The 14280-nt window shown below is 47.9% G+C and overlaps 1 protein-coding gene across 4 annotated transcripts in view; it reads right to left on the minus strand.

Annotated features, from left to right (window-relative positions):
* KATNIP (katanin interacting protein) overlaps positions 1 to 14280 on the minus strand; it is a 203647-nt gene that overhangs the window by 67231 nt on the left and 122136 nt on the right. For all 4 annotated transcript variants that reach the window (XM_024744312.1, XM_024744311.1, XM_024744314.1 and 1 more), the window contains 4 exons: positions 13857 to 13916; positions 12277 to 12395; positions 10604 to 10706; positions 6468 to 6683 (listed from right to left, as the gene is read on the minus strand). In XM_024744312.1, the coding sequence (XP_024600080.1) occupies positions 6468 to 6683; positions 10604 to 10706; positions 12277 to 12395; positions 13857 to 13916 (498 nt within the window). The remainder of the gene's footprint in view (positions 1 to 6467; positions 6684 to 10603; positions 10707 to 12276; positions 12396 to 13856; positions 13917 to 14280) is intronic.

Raw genomic sequence — 14280 nt, forward strand, 5'->3', positions numbered from 1 at the left:
CCCTGCATCGGCAGGCGGACTCTCAACCACTGCACCACCAGGGAAGCCCTACATTTAACTTTTTAAGGAACTGCCAGACTATTTTGCACAATGGTCATACCATTTTATTTTTACACTCCCACGAGCAAGGTATAATGATTCCAATTTTTCCATATGCTGTTCACCAATACTTGTTATTTCTGTTTTCTTTTTTTAAAGAAATTATAACATCCTAACGGGTATGAAGTATATGTCCTTATGGTTTTGATTAGCATTTCCCTAATGGCTAGTGATGCTGAGCATCTTTTCATGTGCTTGTTGGCCATTTGTAGATCATTTCTGGAGAAATGTCTATTCAGAGTACTTTGGCCATATTTTCACTGGGTTGTTTGTCTTTTTGTTGTTGAGTCTGAGTCCTTTTCTTCATATATTCTGGATACAAGACCCTTATCACATACACGATTTGCAAATATTTTCTCCTTTTTTGTAGGTTATCTTTTTACTTTCTTGATAATGTTCTTTGAAGCAGAAATGTTTTAAAATTTTCGATTGTTTAAAAATTTTGATGAGGTCTGATTTACCTATTTTTTCTTTTGTTGTTTATGCTTTGGATGTCATATCTAAAACTCCATTGAAAAATTCCAGGCTATGAAGATTTACACCTATGTCTTCTTCTAAGAGTTTTATAGCCTTAACACTATAAAAGTCTCAAGGTATTTGACCCATTGAGTTAGTTTTTGTAAATGGTGTGTAGAAGTCCAATTTCATTCTTTTGCATGTGGAAATCCAGTTGTTCCCATACCATCTGTTGAAAAGAAACTATTCTTTCCTCATCAAATGGTATTGGCATCCTTGTTAAAAATCAATTGACTATAGATGTATGAATCTATTTCTGGACTCTCATTTCCATTCCATTGATCTATATGTCTATCCTTATGCCAGAACCACACAGTCGTAATTACTGTGGCTTGGTAGTAAGTTTTGAAACTGGACTCACTCAAAGTGTGAGTCCTCCAACTTTGTCCTTTTCCAACATTGTTTTGGCTCTTCTGGGTTCTTTGAACTTCCATTATACACTTTAGAACCAGCTTGTCAATTTCCACAAAAAAGGCAGTAGGCTTACATTGAATCTGTAGATAATTTGGAAGCACTGCCACATCAGTGGTATCAAGTCTTCCAATCCATGAACACATACATCTTTTCATCTTTCATCATTTAGGTCTTCTTTAATTTCTGTCAACAATATTTTGTACTTTTCAGTGTGCAAGTCTTTCACCTATTTGGTGAAGTCTATTCTTAAGTATTTTATTCTTAAATAGCATCAAACTATTTTAAATGGAAATTTTCTTAATTTCCTTTTCGGATGGTTCATTGCTAGTGTATAGGAATACTACTGACTTCTGTATATTGGTCTTTTATTCTCTAAGCTTGCTGAACTCCATGTTAGCTTTACCAGTAACTTCTGTGAATTCTTTAAGATTTTCTGCATATAAGATCGTTTCACCTGCAAATATAGTTTATTTCTTCCTTTCCAACCTCTTATTTCATTTTCTAGCTTAACTTCCTTGGGTAGAATCTCCAGTACAATGCTGAATAGGAGTGATGAAAGCAGGCATCCTTGTCCCATTCCTGGTCTTAGAGGGAAAGCTTTCAGTCTTCCACCATTCAGTATGATGTTAGCTGTGGGTTTTCATAGATGCCCTTCATCAGACTGAGGATGTTTCCTTCTATTTTGGTTTGTTGATGTATTATCATGAAAGAATGTTGAATTTTATCAAATGCCTTTTCTGTGTCTATTAAGACATCATGTGGTTATTTCCTCCTTTATTCTATTAATATGTTGTATTCTGTTGATTAATTTCCACATGTTGAACAACTTTGCATTCCTGGAATAAACTCCACTAGGTCTTGATATATAAATCTTTTTATAAACTGCTAGATTTGATTTGTTAATATTTTGTTGAGGATTTTTACATCTGTATTCATAAGGGATACTGGTCTGTAGTTTTCTTGTGATGGCTTTTTCTGGTTTTGGTATCAGGGTAATACTGGCCTCAGAGAATGAGTCAGGAAGTGTTCTCTCTTCTTCTGTATTTTAGAACAGTTTGTGAAGGCTTGGTGCTAATTCTTTAAATATTTGGTAAGATTCACCAGTGAAGCCATCTCGTCCCAGGCTTTTCTTTGTGGGAAGTTTTTTATTGATTACTAATTCAATCTCTTTTCTTGCTATAGATCTATTCAGATTTTCTATTTCTTCTTGATTCAGTTTTGGTAATTTGTGTCTTTGTAGGAATTTGTCCATTTCATCTAGGATATCTAATTTGTTGGCATAAAATTGTTCATAATATTCCCTTGTAATCCTTTTGATTTCTATTAGTTTGGTAGTGATGGCCCCTTTTTCATTCCTGATTTTAGTAATTTGAATATTTCCCTCTTTTTTTTTCTTGCTCAGTCTAGCTAAAGGTTTGTTCATTTTGTTGATTCTTCCAAAAAAACAACTTTTGGCTTTGTTGATTTTTCTCTATTGTTCTTCTCTTTTCTGCACTGTTTTTTTTTTTTTTCCGGTACACAGGCCTCTCACTGTCGTGGCCTCTCCCGTTGAGGAGCACAGGCTCCGGACGCGCAGGCTCAGTGGCCATGGCTCACGGGCAGAGCCGCTCCACGGCATGCGGGATCCTCCCAGACCAGGGCACGAACCCGTGTCCCCTGCATTGGCAGGCGGACTCTCTACCACTGCGCCACCAGGGAAGCCCTGCACTGTTTTTTTTAAAAACAATTTCCTGTGAGTCTATAATTATTTATTTTTAAAAGTTCAAAAATGTATTGCTCTATGTGCTAGGGATATAGTGTGAATAGGATGGACGAGAACTTACAGGTTGGTGGGAGGAGACAGATCAGAAACAAGTGAACAAAATCACTTTTGATAGTGGGAATTGGTCTGAAGAAAATGAACAAAGCTGATGTGATAGAGACTGGCGTAGGGAGGGAACAGGACTCCTCCAGCTTGTAGATTCCGGGAAGGTCTTGCTGAGAAAGTGATACCTGGGCTGAAATCTGAGGGACGAGAAAGGAAGGAGCCACATGAACATCTGTCGGAGGGATGCTCTGGGCAGAGGGGGCGGCAAGTGCCGAACCCACAGGTGAGAACGAGCTTGGCAGGTCAGGGGAGCAGAAGGGAGCCCTGGTATGTGAGGCAGGCAGAGAGGGAGCTGGAGGTCGGTTCACAGACAACCTCCGGGGCCACAGAGAGGCATCCAATTTTCCCCAGAAAGTCACGGCAGGGGTTTTAAGCAGGGGAGGGCTGCAAGCTGACATCTGTTAAAGATCCCTTTGGATACAGAGTGGAAAATGGAGTGGATGGGGGCAAGAATGGAAGAAAGGAATGAGAGAGGAGACCACTTAATAGTTCCAGTGAGAGGGGGCAGCTGATCAGACTTGGGAAGAACCAGTGGAAATGGAGAGAAGGGGCCAGATCCAGGCTCCATGTTGGAGGCGGAATCAATAGGACTTCCTGATGTGTTGGAAGGGGAAGGGGCGTGGGGCAACCAAGGAAGACTCTTAAGTGGTGGGCTTGGCAGCTGAGCGGATGGGGATGCCATTTACTGAGCTGGAGGAGGAAGAGATGACGGCGTGGGCTAGGGAATCGACATTCAGGTTTCAGGTCTCTGAAGTCTGAGATGTAGAGCGGAAGCTGACATTCAAGTCAGGAACTCGGAAGCAGGCAGGGCTGGGCATATAAATTTGGAGCCAACTTGAAGCCATGGGCCTGGGGGTGGCGATGAGAGAGATGGGGTGGGCAGGGCAGGAAGGAGGGTTTGCACTGACCATGGGGCACTCATACAGCCCCCCGCACACCCCTCATTCACCTACACTGAAGCAACTTCTCTTTCAAACCCAGACTCTGCTTTCAGGTATCTTCTCCTCAGCTTTCAGCCAAGCCCCACCACTCCACAGCAGTGTGGCCTGGACAAGTCACTCATCGTCCCTGAGACTTGGTTTTCTCGTTTATGAGATGGGGAAAGTCATCCCGAGGTTCACGTGAGGATTCAGTGAGGGATGCCCGAGACCCCAGTGAAACTGAATGGTTCTGAGAGGCAGTGTGTTCTGGTGGCCCCAGGCGTGGTTCATAGGGCGACTATCAGAGAGACCCCAGGCCAGGGCAGCAGGGGGAATCCAGCCCACCCACAGCTGGGCCCAGAGATCTAGCAGCCCAGGGTGAGACAGCTGCCTCAGGGCCCAAAATTAAAAAAAAAAAAAAAAAAAAAACCCCAAAAAACGAAACCCACCCAAACCCTGGGCCAAAGTCCTCACTGCTATCCATGGCAATGCTCATCAGCCTCTGCTAAACAGAGAAAAGGGGAGAGCAGTCATCAGAGTTCGTCCCCATTAAATCCAGTGACGCTTGTTGTCGCCCCTGGCATGCTCTGTTCTGTACAGGAGGCTTCCAAAATGCCACTGCTTTGCGCACAAGGGGGACGGGAGAGGTTTAGCAAGGGCTGGTCCAAGCCTCAGCAGCATGCACGGGAGCCTACAGACCTGAAGCAGGGAGCAGAGTGGGGAATGCAAGGCCAGAGCGTCCACGTGGCCACAACCTGTTTCCCTCACGGTCCCATAGCTGCTGCTCTTTAAGTGGGCTCAGAAACCGTTCAGTCCAACCCTATGGACAGGCTGTGTTTCCTGGCTGTCTCACATCTACCCTGCCTTTCTTTCAGTAACAACCACAAATTTCTTCAGGGAAAATTCCCTCCCTGCCCCACTTGGGGCATCTTAGTGGAGCTGGCACCAAGGTGCCTGGCCCTCCTAGCCAGGTTGGTCCATCAGCCTTCCTTTCCTGGACTGGATGTCTCCAGCAGGAGGACAAGATGACAAACCAACTAACGAACCAATGAACCAACAAACACTGCACCCTCCCCGCCCCCAAAAAAGACCAAACTCTCGGTATTCACGCATCCCAGGAGGCTACCCAGAACCCCAAGTTGCTCATGGGGCCTGTCCTCTTTTGGCCTGGGTGACAGTGAACACACCAGCTACTCAAAAGCCTTGCAAAAATTTTCTTTTCAAAAATCTGCTAAAGAGAGCCAGACTCAGTTTCTTTTGCTGGAAAAATAAGAATCATACGAATTATCCAGGACTTCCACTCCCAGATTCTACAGGGGGCAGAAAAAAATGACTCTCAGAGAAGGCGGGTAAGATGCCCAAGGCTAGAGAGTCAAGACCAGAACCTGGGTCTCTAGAGCTGGGGACTTCAAAGCCCTCCTTTCTTGCTTCTTTTCCTTTAAATGGCAATAATATTTACTTCATAGTGGTATTACTGCTACTACGACTAGTAAGGACGGAAACAGTAACAGCTAATGTTTCGAAGCCCTTTCGAAGAGTGAGGATCATATTTACATGTGATCCTTAAGACATCGTATGAACGTAAGTATTATTATTCTCCCCATTTTACAGACGAGGAAATCAAAGTAGATGTTAGGTGAGCTGCCCACGGTCATGAAGCTGTAAGTGATTAAGCTTTGAACCCAGGCCTTTTTGCTTCTCCAGCCTGTACACTGTTTCGTTTATATAAGATTATATACACAACACACTTAGCATGGTGCCGGGCACAAAGCAAGAACTGAACATGTGGCAATTGTCTTCATTTTCAATACCTTTAAAAACATTAATAATTTGTTCTTTGGAATAGCAAATACATGTATGTCGCAGGAAACTTAAAAGATGCAAAAAAGCATCCAAGCGAAAGTCTTCCTATTGACCCTGTCCCTTGCTCAGCCAGTTCCATGGCCCAGAGGCAACCTCTATTCCCCATATCTCGGGCCCCACCCAGAGGTCACGTAAAGATGTCAGTGCTGGGTAGTCTGTCTAGTCTCCTGTGTCCAGCTTGCAAGCGGCAGGAAGAGAAAATGTCAGTGCTTTTCGTTTTTTAACTTTCAGATATTTAAAAGAAAGTGATGTTCCACGTTTGCTGGGTGCGTACTCCATGCCCCAGGAAAGCAGGACCCTGAGAGGGTGCGTGGGCCCTGGGCCAGGCTGCAGGGGGTGCATTTGCACCGCCCCCCTCCCCGCTCCCTGACCTCCCAGCTGTGTGACCTTGGCCAAGTCAATGCCCTTGCCCAAGCCTTAGTTTCTTCATCTACAAAACATGGGTGTTGCCCTCAATGACATCCCAAGGTCCCGTGTTTGGTGGTTACTATGGGAAACTGCAATGTAGATAAAGGGGGTGAACCGGCTCCTCTTTGGCCCCTCACCCCCCATAAGAACCCTCTACAGAGCAGGGATCTGGGCAAGAGCTCAGGGCGGGGGGTGCCACTGGAGGCCCCTTCCTGTACCTTGCCCTCCGGTTCCTCCCCACCCTGCCCAAATGAATGGCTGTGGACGATTACATCATCCTTCCCCCTGCTGCACCCACACCCTTATCGTGGGCTTATCGTGGGCAGAAAAAATGCATCAAAACATGTAGCCAAGACTCACACAAGGCCGTCTCCACTTACAGCTAAGTTCCTGCTGACCAGGTGGCCCGGCTCCCCGGGCGTGTCAGAGTTCCAGACAGCCACATCGTGAGGCGACACATAAAGCTTTATGTTGTTCCGGTCGAAGAATTCCACTTCCGTGAGACCCACCCACGATGCGCTGCCCCAGTTGGACTGGATTTCCATGGTCACGTAGACGGCCTCCTTGATCTCTTCTGCTTTCGGTCCCGATTTGTCCTTAGCGAGGAGAAAAGTAATGCCAAAGGATGGAAACACAACAGGTGAATCCAGCTCTACTGCTAAATGACAAGGTATTTAATAGCTCAGTGCCGGGTTTCCCCCTCTGTACAATGAGGATAAGAAGAGCACCCATTACAGATGGTTATCATGGAGATTAAATGAGCTCATGTTTCTAAGGCATTTCAAACATAATTACTAGAGGAATTTCCTGGCAGTCCAGTGGTTAGGCCTTGGCAATTTCACTGCCGGGGCCCAGGTTCGATCCCTGGTCGGGGAACTAAGATCCTGTAAGCCATGCAGTACGGCCAAAAAAAAAGGTACTATGAACCCTGACACTTAGTATTTTCTGTAAGAGTCTGCAGATAACAAAGAATGCTTAAAAGGCATCAGATTCTGCCTGAACACGTACTTTTCTCACCCACTACCAAGGGTTCATGTCCTATAGGCATGTCACAACTTATGCTGAATTGGGCTGGTGTTATGGGCAAAATTGTGTCCGCCACACACAAATTCAGATACTGAAGCCCAAACCCTAGTAGCTCAGAAGGTGACTGTTTGGAGACAGGGCCTTTAAAGGGTAATTAAGTTAAAATGAGGCCGTTAGGGTGGGTCTAATCCATTCTGACTGATGTCCTTACAAGAAGAGGACATTTGGACACCTAGAGAGACAGCAGGGATGGGCAGGCACAACACAAAGGCCGTGGGGGGACTCAGTGAGAAGCTGGAGAAACTCAGCCTGCCAACACCTGGATCTTGGATTCGCTTCCAGAACTGTGAGAAAAGAAGTCTCTGCTGTTTAAGCCACCCAGTCTGTGGTACTTGATTGTGGTAGCCTAGCAGATGGCCTATCTAACACAGTAGATAACACAGGACCCTGGACAAGTCAGTTGACATCCCCCTGCCTGGTTGGGGACCAGGAGATGACACCATAGATCTGACAATCCTGTCCCAGAGATTAAGTGGGGTACGTACCCGGAAAAGACCCGGTCAGCAGTCCTGGCCTACGTGCACTCTCTAAGTGGCCATTTCCGCCCATTTCTCTCCTCCATGGATTTTAACGCCTGCCTCCTTCGCGGGTAGGTTGTCTGGTCTGAGAGGTCGTGAATGCCATCAATCAATGGCCACACTGTGGAATGGCTTCCCGAGGCCCCTTCGCGCTCCGACTGCAGTGCTGGTCACCACAGATCAGCCGCTTAGAAAATGGTACCTTCCCCGCACGCACATGCCCTCTCTTAATTAACACCATAATCTGTGATGGTTCTGTGAGCAGGAAGCTGAGCAAATGAACAGCAACTGTTCCCTACTTATTTTTTTAATTAATAGCCAGGGAGACGTGCTAGCGCTCTCAGCGTGTGTTTGGATGAGCCTTGATTGTCAGGTGATGGGATGGGGACACGCAGGGAGGGAAGTCAGCTGTCAGCTCCCGGAAGGAACGCAGGGGCTGTGTTTATCAGCAGACCCCACGGCTTCCTCCTTCTCTGCCGCGGGGCCTTGTGGGCCCAGGTCCAGCCCTCTGCTACCCTGGGCCTGAGTCCCAGGCAGGCAGGATGGTGATAAAGCTCAACTGGCCCGGCTCAAGCCTCGGGGATCGGGAGGTTAATGAACTTGTGCTTGGGAGGCGCGTTCCGCTGCCAGGTGCGCCCCGTGGGAGGCGTGAGGATGCGGCACTGGTCACCGTGGTTGTTGGCCGTTGGGAGGAGGCCAGACGGGAGGCGAGCTGCCTCGAGGAGGGGCTGCTGGATCTCACGCACAGTGCAATCTAAGATGTGCAAATTCCTACAGCGGGGTTTCTAAATGAAGAAGCTGAAGGGTCTATCCACTAAGGAAGTGTCACAACTTGTCAGCATTGCAACCCGATGGCCACCCCTGCTCGAGTTAGGATCGAGGGGTCTGAGGCAAATGCTGGCTGGCAAGCTTCCGGTCCCTGGCGTTCACTGCCCCGCTCTCAACAAGACCACCTGCTTTTCCTTTGGTGAAGCTGCCCCTTCTCTTTTCTCAGCCATGAGGTATGGGGGATGGACACTTTCCTACCCCAAGGAGGAGATGAACTGGTCCAATTGATCAGTGTGTCCTGTCACCCGGGCCACCTGGAGGGAATGGCTCAGCGATGGGCACGTGACCCAGTTTCAGATCTGTGTGTGGAGAAACTGCTCTTTTCTCCTGACTGTGGAGTCTGAGGGTATAAGGGCAAGCGGTGGGAATCACTCTAGCTATTGAGGGATCACAGGGAAAGCGCAGAGCTGGGACTGGGCACTGAGGTGGGGGTGAGGCTCAGGACGCAGCTGACACGGTACAGACACAGCGTGAGCTTCTGGATCAAGCCCTGCTTGATCCTTACTACGGCATTCATTACAAAGAAATGTGTCATTTTTCTTCTCTTTTTTTTTTGTTTTTTGGTTTTTTTTTTGTGGTACGTGGGCCTCTCACTGCTGTGGCCCCACCCCGCTGCGGAGCATGGGCTCTGGACGCACAGGCTCAGCGGCCATGGCTCACGGGCCCAGCCGCTCCGCGGCATGTGGGATCCTCCCAGACCGGGGCACGAACCCACGCCCCCTGCATCGGCAGGTGGACTCTCAACCACTGCGCCACCGGGGAAGCCCTCCCTAGATTTTTTTAGACGGCATATTTCCTGATTCCTCCTTGCCTTGTGCCAGGCACCGAGCCATCTGCCCTTACAGACCTTTCCTCTTCCAGCTGCACAGTGGCCCCGTGGGCTGTGGATTATTTACCCAGTTTGACAGTCACACACCCCCAGGACCAGACAGCTTAAGAGGCTTATGTAAGGTCACACGACCTCTAAATGATGATGCCAGACTCCAAGCCAGAACTCCAGTCTGGGCTGGAGCAGGGCTCTTTCTGCTTTCATATGAGCTTTACGTGTGACTTTGGGAGGGCTTCCTGTTAAGTCCCCATTGGCCAATCACAAGATGGGTGACCGATGAACCAAACAGTTATAAGAAAGGCTTGGGTAGAGGAAGAGATGAGAGGATGTGCTGGACACACACCTTCTGACCCAAAAGAGAAACGTATCATCCGCTATCCCTCCACCCTGATGCTACCTTGCCCTTTCACCGTTCGTGTCTCAGCTCCATCGACCCGCTCACAGCCATATCCTTGCCCGGTCGCTACAATCATATCGGACTCGATGAAGATGAACATCACTTTTTGCAGCTAACTTTATATCCTTAACATTTTCTATCCGCATAACCTCCATAATGAAGATTTCCATCCTTTTACACGACTGCATTGTGCTGGCGCATCATACTTTCCTGATTAACTCTACTACTGTGAGACATTTATGTTATTTCTGTGTTTTTTTCTCTCACCTTTCCCTACTTCCAATAATTGTGCAATAGACATTTTTGCGCCTATAGTTTTTTATTTCTGTTGAGTGATTTCTTCAGGGTAAGGAAGTGGGATTGTCAGGCTGGAAGACGTAAGTATTTCTAAGGCTCTTCCTAAGAGCCTTTCGGCTTTTCAAAAGCTTTCCACCCATTTCTATTGCCGCCAGCAGGGTAAGACTGCCAGTTTTACTGTAGCCTTGCCAGTGCTAGAGGTTATCATCAAAAATCATTTGTTAACTGAGGTTTGTTAGCATCAAATGGGATGTTAAGGTTGCTCTAATTTTATTTCTTGATTACAAGTGGTGCTGGATATTTCTGTATGGGCTAACAGGCTATTTATATTTCCTCTTGTGTGGACAGGCTTCTGTCTTCTGAAACTTCACGCTCCATTACATGGATGTCTATGTGCTGGGGAGGAGTGGGGATGGAGGCTGGGGCAGAAAGATGCTAAGCTTACCACTGTCAGAGCAGCTCCCACCGAACAGAAATGATTGTACTGAGGGGCCCTTCCTCCCTCAGCCTTCAGGCAAGACATGAATGCCTTCAGAAACCCTCATAAGTCAAGGTTCTCACCTCTGGGTCCAGAACGTGCTCCTCAGTGGGTGAAACAACCTGGCTGAGTTGGGTGGAGTCACTTTCGATGGCCTGGAGGACTTTCAGAACCTTCTGCTGGTGTCTGAAATTGATTTTGTTTTAGCAAACAGGTATCTGATAGTAATGATACACAATAGAGAAAGTTTGCATCAAGGGTACCAGGCTTACTTTTCTATTTCAGACAGAAGTAACAATTTGAGATGAAAATACTCACACCCCCGCAGACAGATCAAAGGCGCACACCAGCTGGTTTTCTCCCTTTATAAATAATTGTACAATTAGCGATGAAAGAAGGGCCAAGTAAGAGAAATTGCTTGGGGCCAGATGGCCAGATGATCTCCTTAAGCTGACTGCTAGGCTGAAAGAGTCTAGAGCGGGTGTCTACACAGTACGTACAGCCTGCAGGTCAAATGCAAGCCGCAGCCTGTTTCTGTGTGGCCTGCAAGCTAAGAATGGTTTTTACATTGTTAAAGGGCTGTTAAAACAAACAAAAAGTGAAAAGCCTGAAGTATTTGCTATCTGGCCCTTTACTGAAAAAGTTTGCCAGCTCCTGATCTAGTGACCTGCCTTGCATCTCTAGTTTCTGAGGACACAGCATTCCAAACCTAGCAGAGAGCTGTCTGCAAACATACCCTACTTGTGCTGTTTAAGACTGAGAACTCCCAAGACCCTGAAGCACAAAGGATCTTGATGATGAAGAAAGAAGCATTTGATGATGTGTGTGCTGCTCGTAACATATCCTGTATCTATATCTGATATAACATATCCTCATGGCCCAGCCCTTTCACTCGTGGAGGAAACTCCAAGTTCTTATTCATGGCCACAGTGGTCCACAGCATGGTTTCCAATCTGGGGTCTGCAGACTCCTGGAGGAGTGGCTAGCACTGCCTTTAGCCTATTCAGAGTCTTTCTACAAATTATCAAAGGCAAACACCCTCTGGATGGACACAGATCTGGAGAGTACATAGATTGGCCAGGAAATTCCTCCTTTGTGCAGAGAAAAAGCCCCCATGCCTTTCGGGGCTGATGCAGCCTCAGGCCAGAGCCGCAGCTTAGCGACCACTGTGCAGGCCGGATTTCAGCTGTTCTCACCGCTCAGCCAGGCATGCGCGCTGCACAGACTACCACGCGCCCAGCTCTGCACAGCGGCCCGGGGAGCATGGTGGGGCTCAGATGTGCGCTTGAAGCTATGGGCTCGGCGTGGTGCATCTTTCTGAAGATCGGTGTTGCCTGATGACTACAGGAAAGCCTTTATTTGGATAATAAAACTTGACAGTGCCAATCACTGATGCTATGTGTGAATGGAAGAGAATGCTGCATTTGAACAAACTCTGAATAGAGAAAAGAAGGTTCAGAGGACACTGCCTTGGGTCACTGTCTGCCACGTGGGCTGCTTCCGTGGAAACCTTTGAGGAGACTGAAGTTTTACATCGGCTGAAGGGAACTGAACAAGCCAAGAGACATGTGTCTGAAAGAAATCAAGTCAATTTCAGGCTTTTGGGTTGGAGGGAGGGTGAGGGGGGATGCAGTCTAAGGGAGCAGTTTTAAATGGTCTGGAATCAAAATGCAAAGAAAAACCTCAGTTAATAAGATGCTCATGGCTGGATGGCTACGGGTTGCTGTTTTTGTTTTGAAGCTGCCTCGATAAGTACCTGCTCCCCAGAAGGCTGATCCTGTCAATGGCTTCACTGACGGCTCTGGCTCCCCCTGCTGCCCTGGACTGCTCCTGCGAGCTGGTCGCTGTGCTTGTTGCCGCGGTGATGGAGGGCAGCTGAGGGAGGATGGAAAAGCTTATTAAACAGATGTCCGAGGCGTCCCTCCTGGCCCAAGACACAGCAGAGCCACGGTCAAAGGGACACACTTCGCAGGCCATCAGTCTTGTTGCGGGAAACTGGGAACAGGAATGAGGGTGAAAGCGACTACCTGGGGCTGATTAGATCTAGAATCCCCTCACATCTTTGCAAAAAATGTGGGATCTCAGTTTCTTATGATCTGGGAGGTCCCAGGAAATGGTCTGCTTCAATGAGCCATTGAAAAATTTCTCTCATCAAAACCTTTCCCCTCCTCCAGTGAGCCTCTGTTCTGTTTGCTACAAAGTAATGGGACTCCATGGAGAATGCCAGTAACATTAGACCCTTTCATTTTTAATCCTCCAAGCCTTTCCCCCTTCTTTTCCATTTATCATTTAAACTAGAAATGTGCTCTGATCTTTATCTGCAAATAATTGTAGTCATTGGAAGCTCTGTGGATCAGGGGTCAGGTCATCCAGAAATCCTGGACCGCAGGGTGGGCAAAGTGGCAAACCTGTCAGAAATATTGGCTGGCAATGGTTTAAGATGACTGGGAAGTAATAGAAAAAGTAGGAGCGATGCCAAAAGAAACCCACTATGTTGCTCTGGGGTGCTGCCCTGCCCAGCACTCTGTTTCATGAGCGTTCTCTCCAATTCCCTACTGCCCACCCCTTATCTTCCCCTGTCCTCTTCTCCTCCACGACTCTCCCACTCCTGGAACAGGCCAGGCTCATTCCCACTTCGAAGCTTTTCCCCTGTTCCTTCCACTTGGAATGCTGTTCCTTTGTTGGCTGGCTCCTTCTTACTAGGCAGGGCTCAGCCTCAATGGGACACCTTCCAAGGGGCCTCCTTGGATCCCCCTGTGGGAGGTAGCCACCATCCTATACCCTGTCGCTCTCTCACCCATTAGCGCCTTGTATTGCCACCTCTCTCTGAAGTCACCTTGGTTATATACGGCTTTATTCGTGTATACTCGAATCTCGTCTGGAAGCTCCCCGAGGCCAGGGGCTGCTCTGGTCTGCTCGGTCACCCCGTATTCTGAGGACACAGCATGGACTTGTGCACCGTCTAACAGGTGTTCTATTAATTCACGACCGTATTTCCTGGGGCCATCTTTGCTGAGATTGGCCTAACTGACCTAGATAGGTGTAGATATAAATTTACTTATTTAGGATACTGAGATCCTTTTCTGTGTTATCTTGTCAGGAAATGGAAACGTAACAAGGGACTGGAATCAGCAGGCCCGGGTGAGGTCTGGCTTCCACTCGTAACCCTGGGCAACGTGCTTCAGCCCGGGTCTCTCCATCTGGGAGATGGGCAGAATGCTGGCGTGCTCAGGGAGCACAGTGAGGTCCTGCTGGGACCGTGTGGGGAAGGCCCTCTGGAGACTGTTGGCTGCTGTGGGAACGGGGTTCTGCTGTCCCTCTCTGGCCTTCACTGACCTCAGGGGTCTCCTCCTTCAGCAGACCGGTCCATGACTCTGCTGGTGGTCTCTCTGTGCCCTGGAAGGATGGAATCACATGATCTGAGGTCAGAATAAAGCCATCCACTTCACATCCTTCACTGATAGAGGTACAGACTGTCTTGAGGTCATAGACACAAATGTCAGGGGCAAAAGGCCGAGCACCAGGAAAACAGACAACAGATGCTGCTTGGTGATCACCCCAAAGAGCAGCCCGCCAACAGGGCCTGGGGAGCAACTAGCGGTGTGGACGGGGCCCTAGGCTTTCAGGCTGGCAGACCTCAGCCACTTCCACAGACATGCCCTGAGAAAGCCACCCGGATTCCCTGGGTGCCATCAGCCATATCTATAAAACAGTGTGATGAAACCAGCCCTGCCTGTTTCAGGGCTACTGTGAACATCAA

The sequence above is a fragment of the Neophocaena asiaeorientalis genome, unplaced genomic scaffold, assembly GCF_003031525.2.
Source record: "Neophocaena asiaeorientalis asiaeorientalis breed wild unplaced genomic scaffold, Neophocaena_asiaeorientalis_V1.1 scaffold91, whole genome shotgun sequence".
Classification (NCBI taxonomy): Eukaryota; Metazoa; Chordata; class Mammalia; order Artiodactyla; family Phocoenidae; genus Neophocaena; species Neophocaena asiaeorientalis.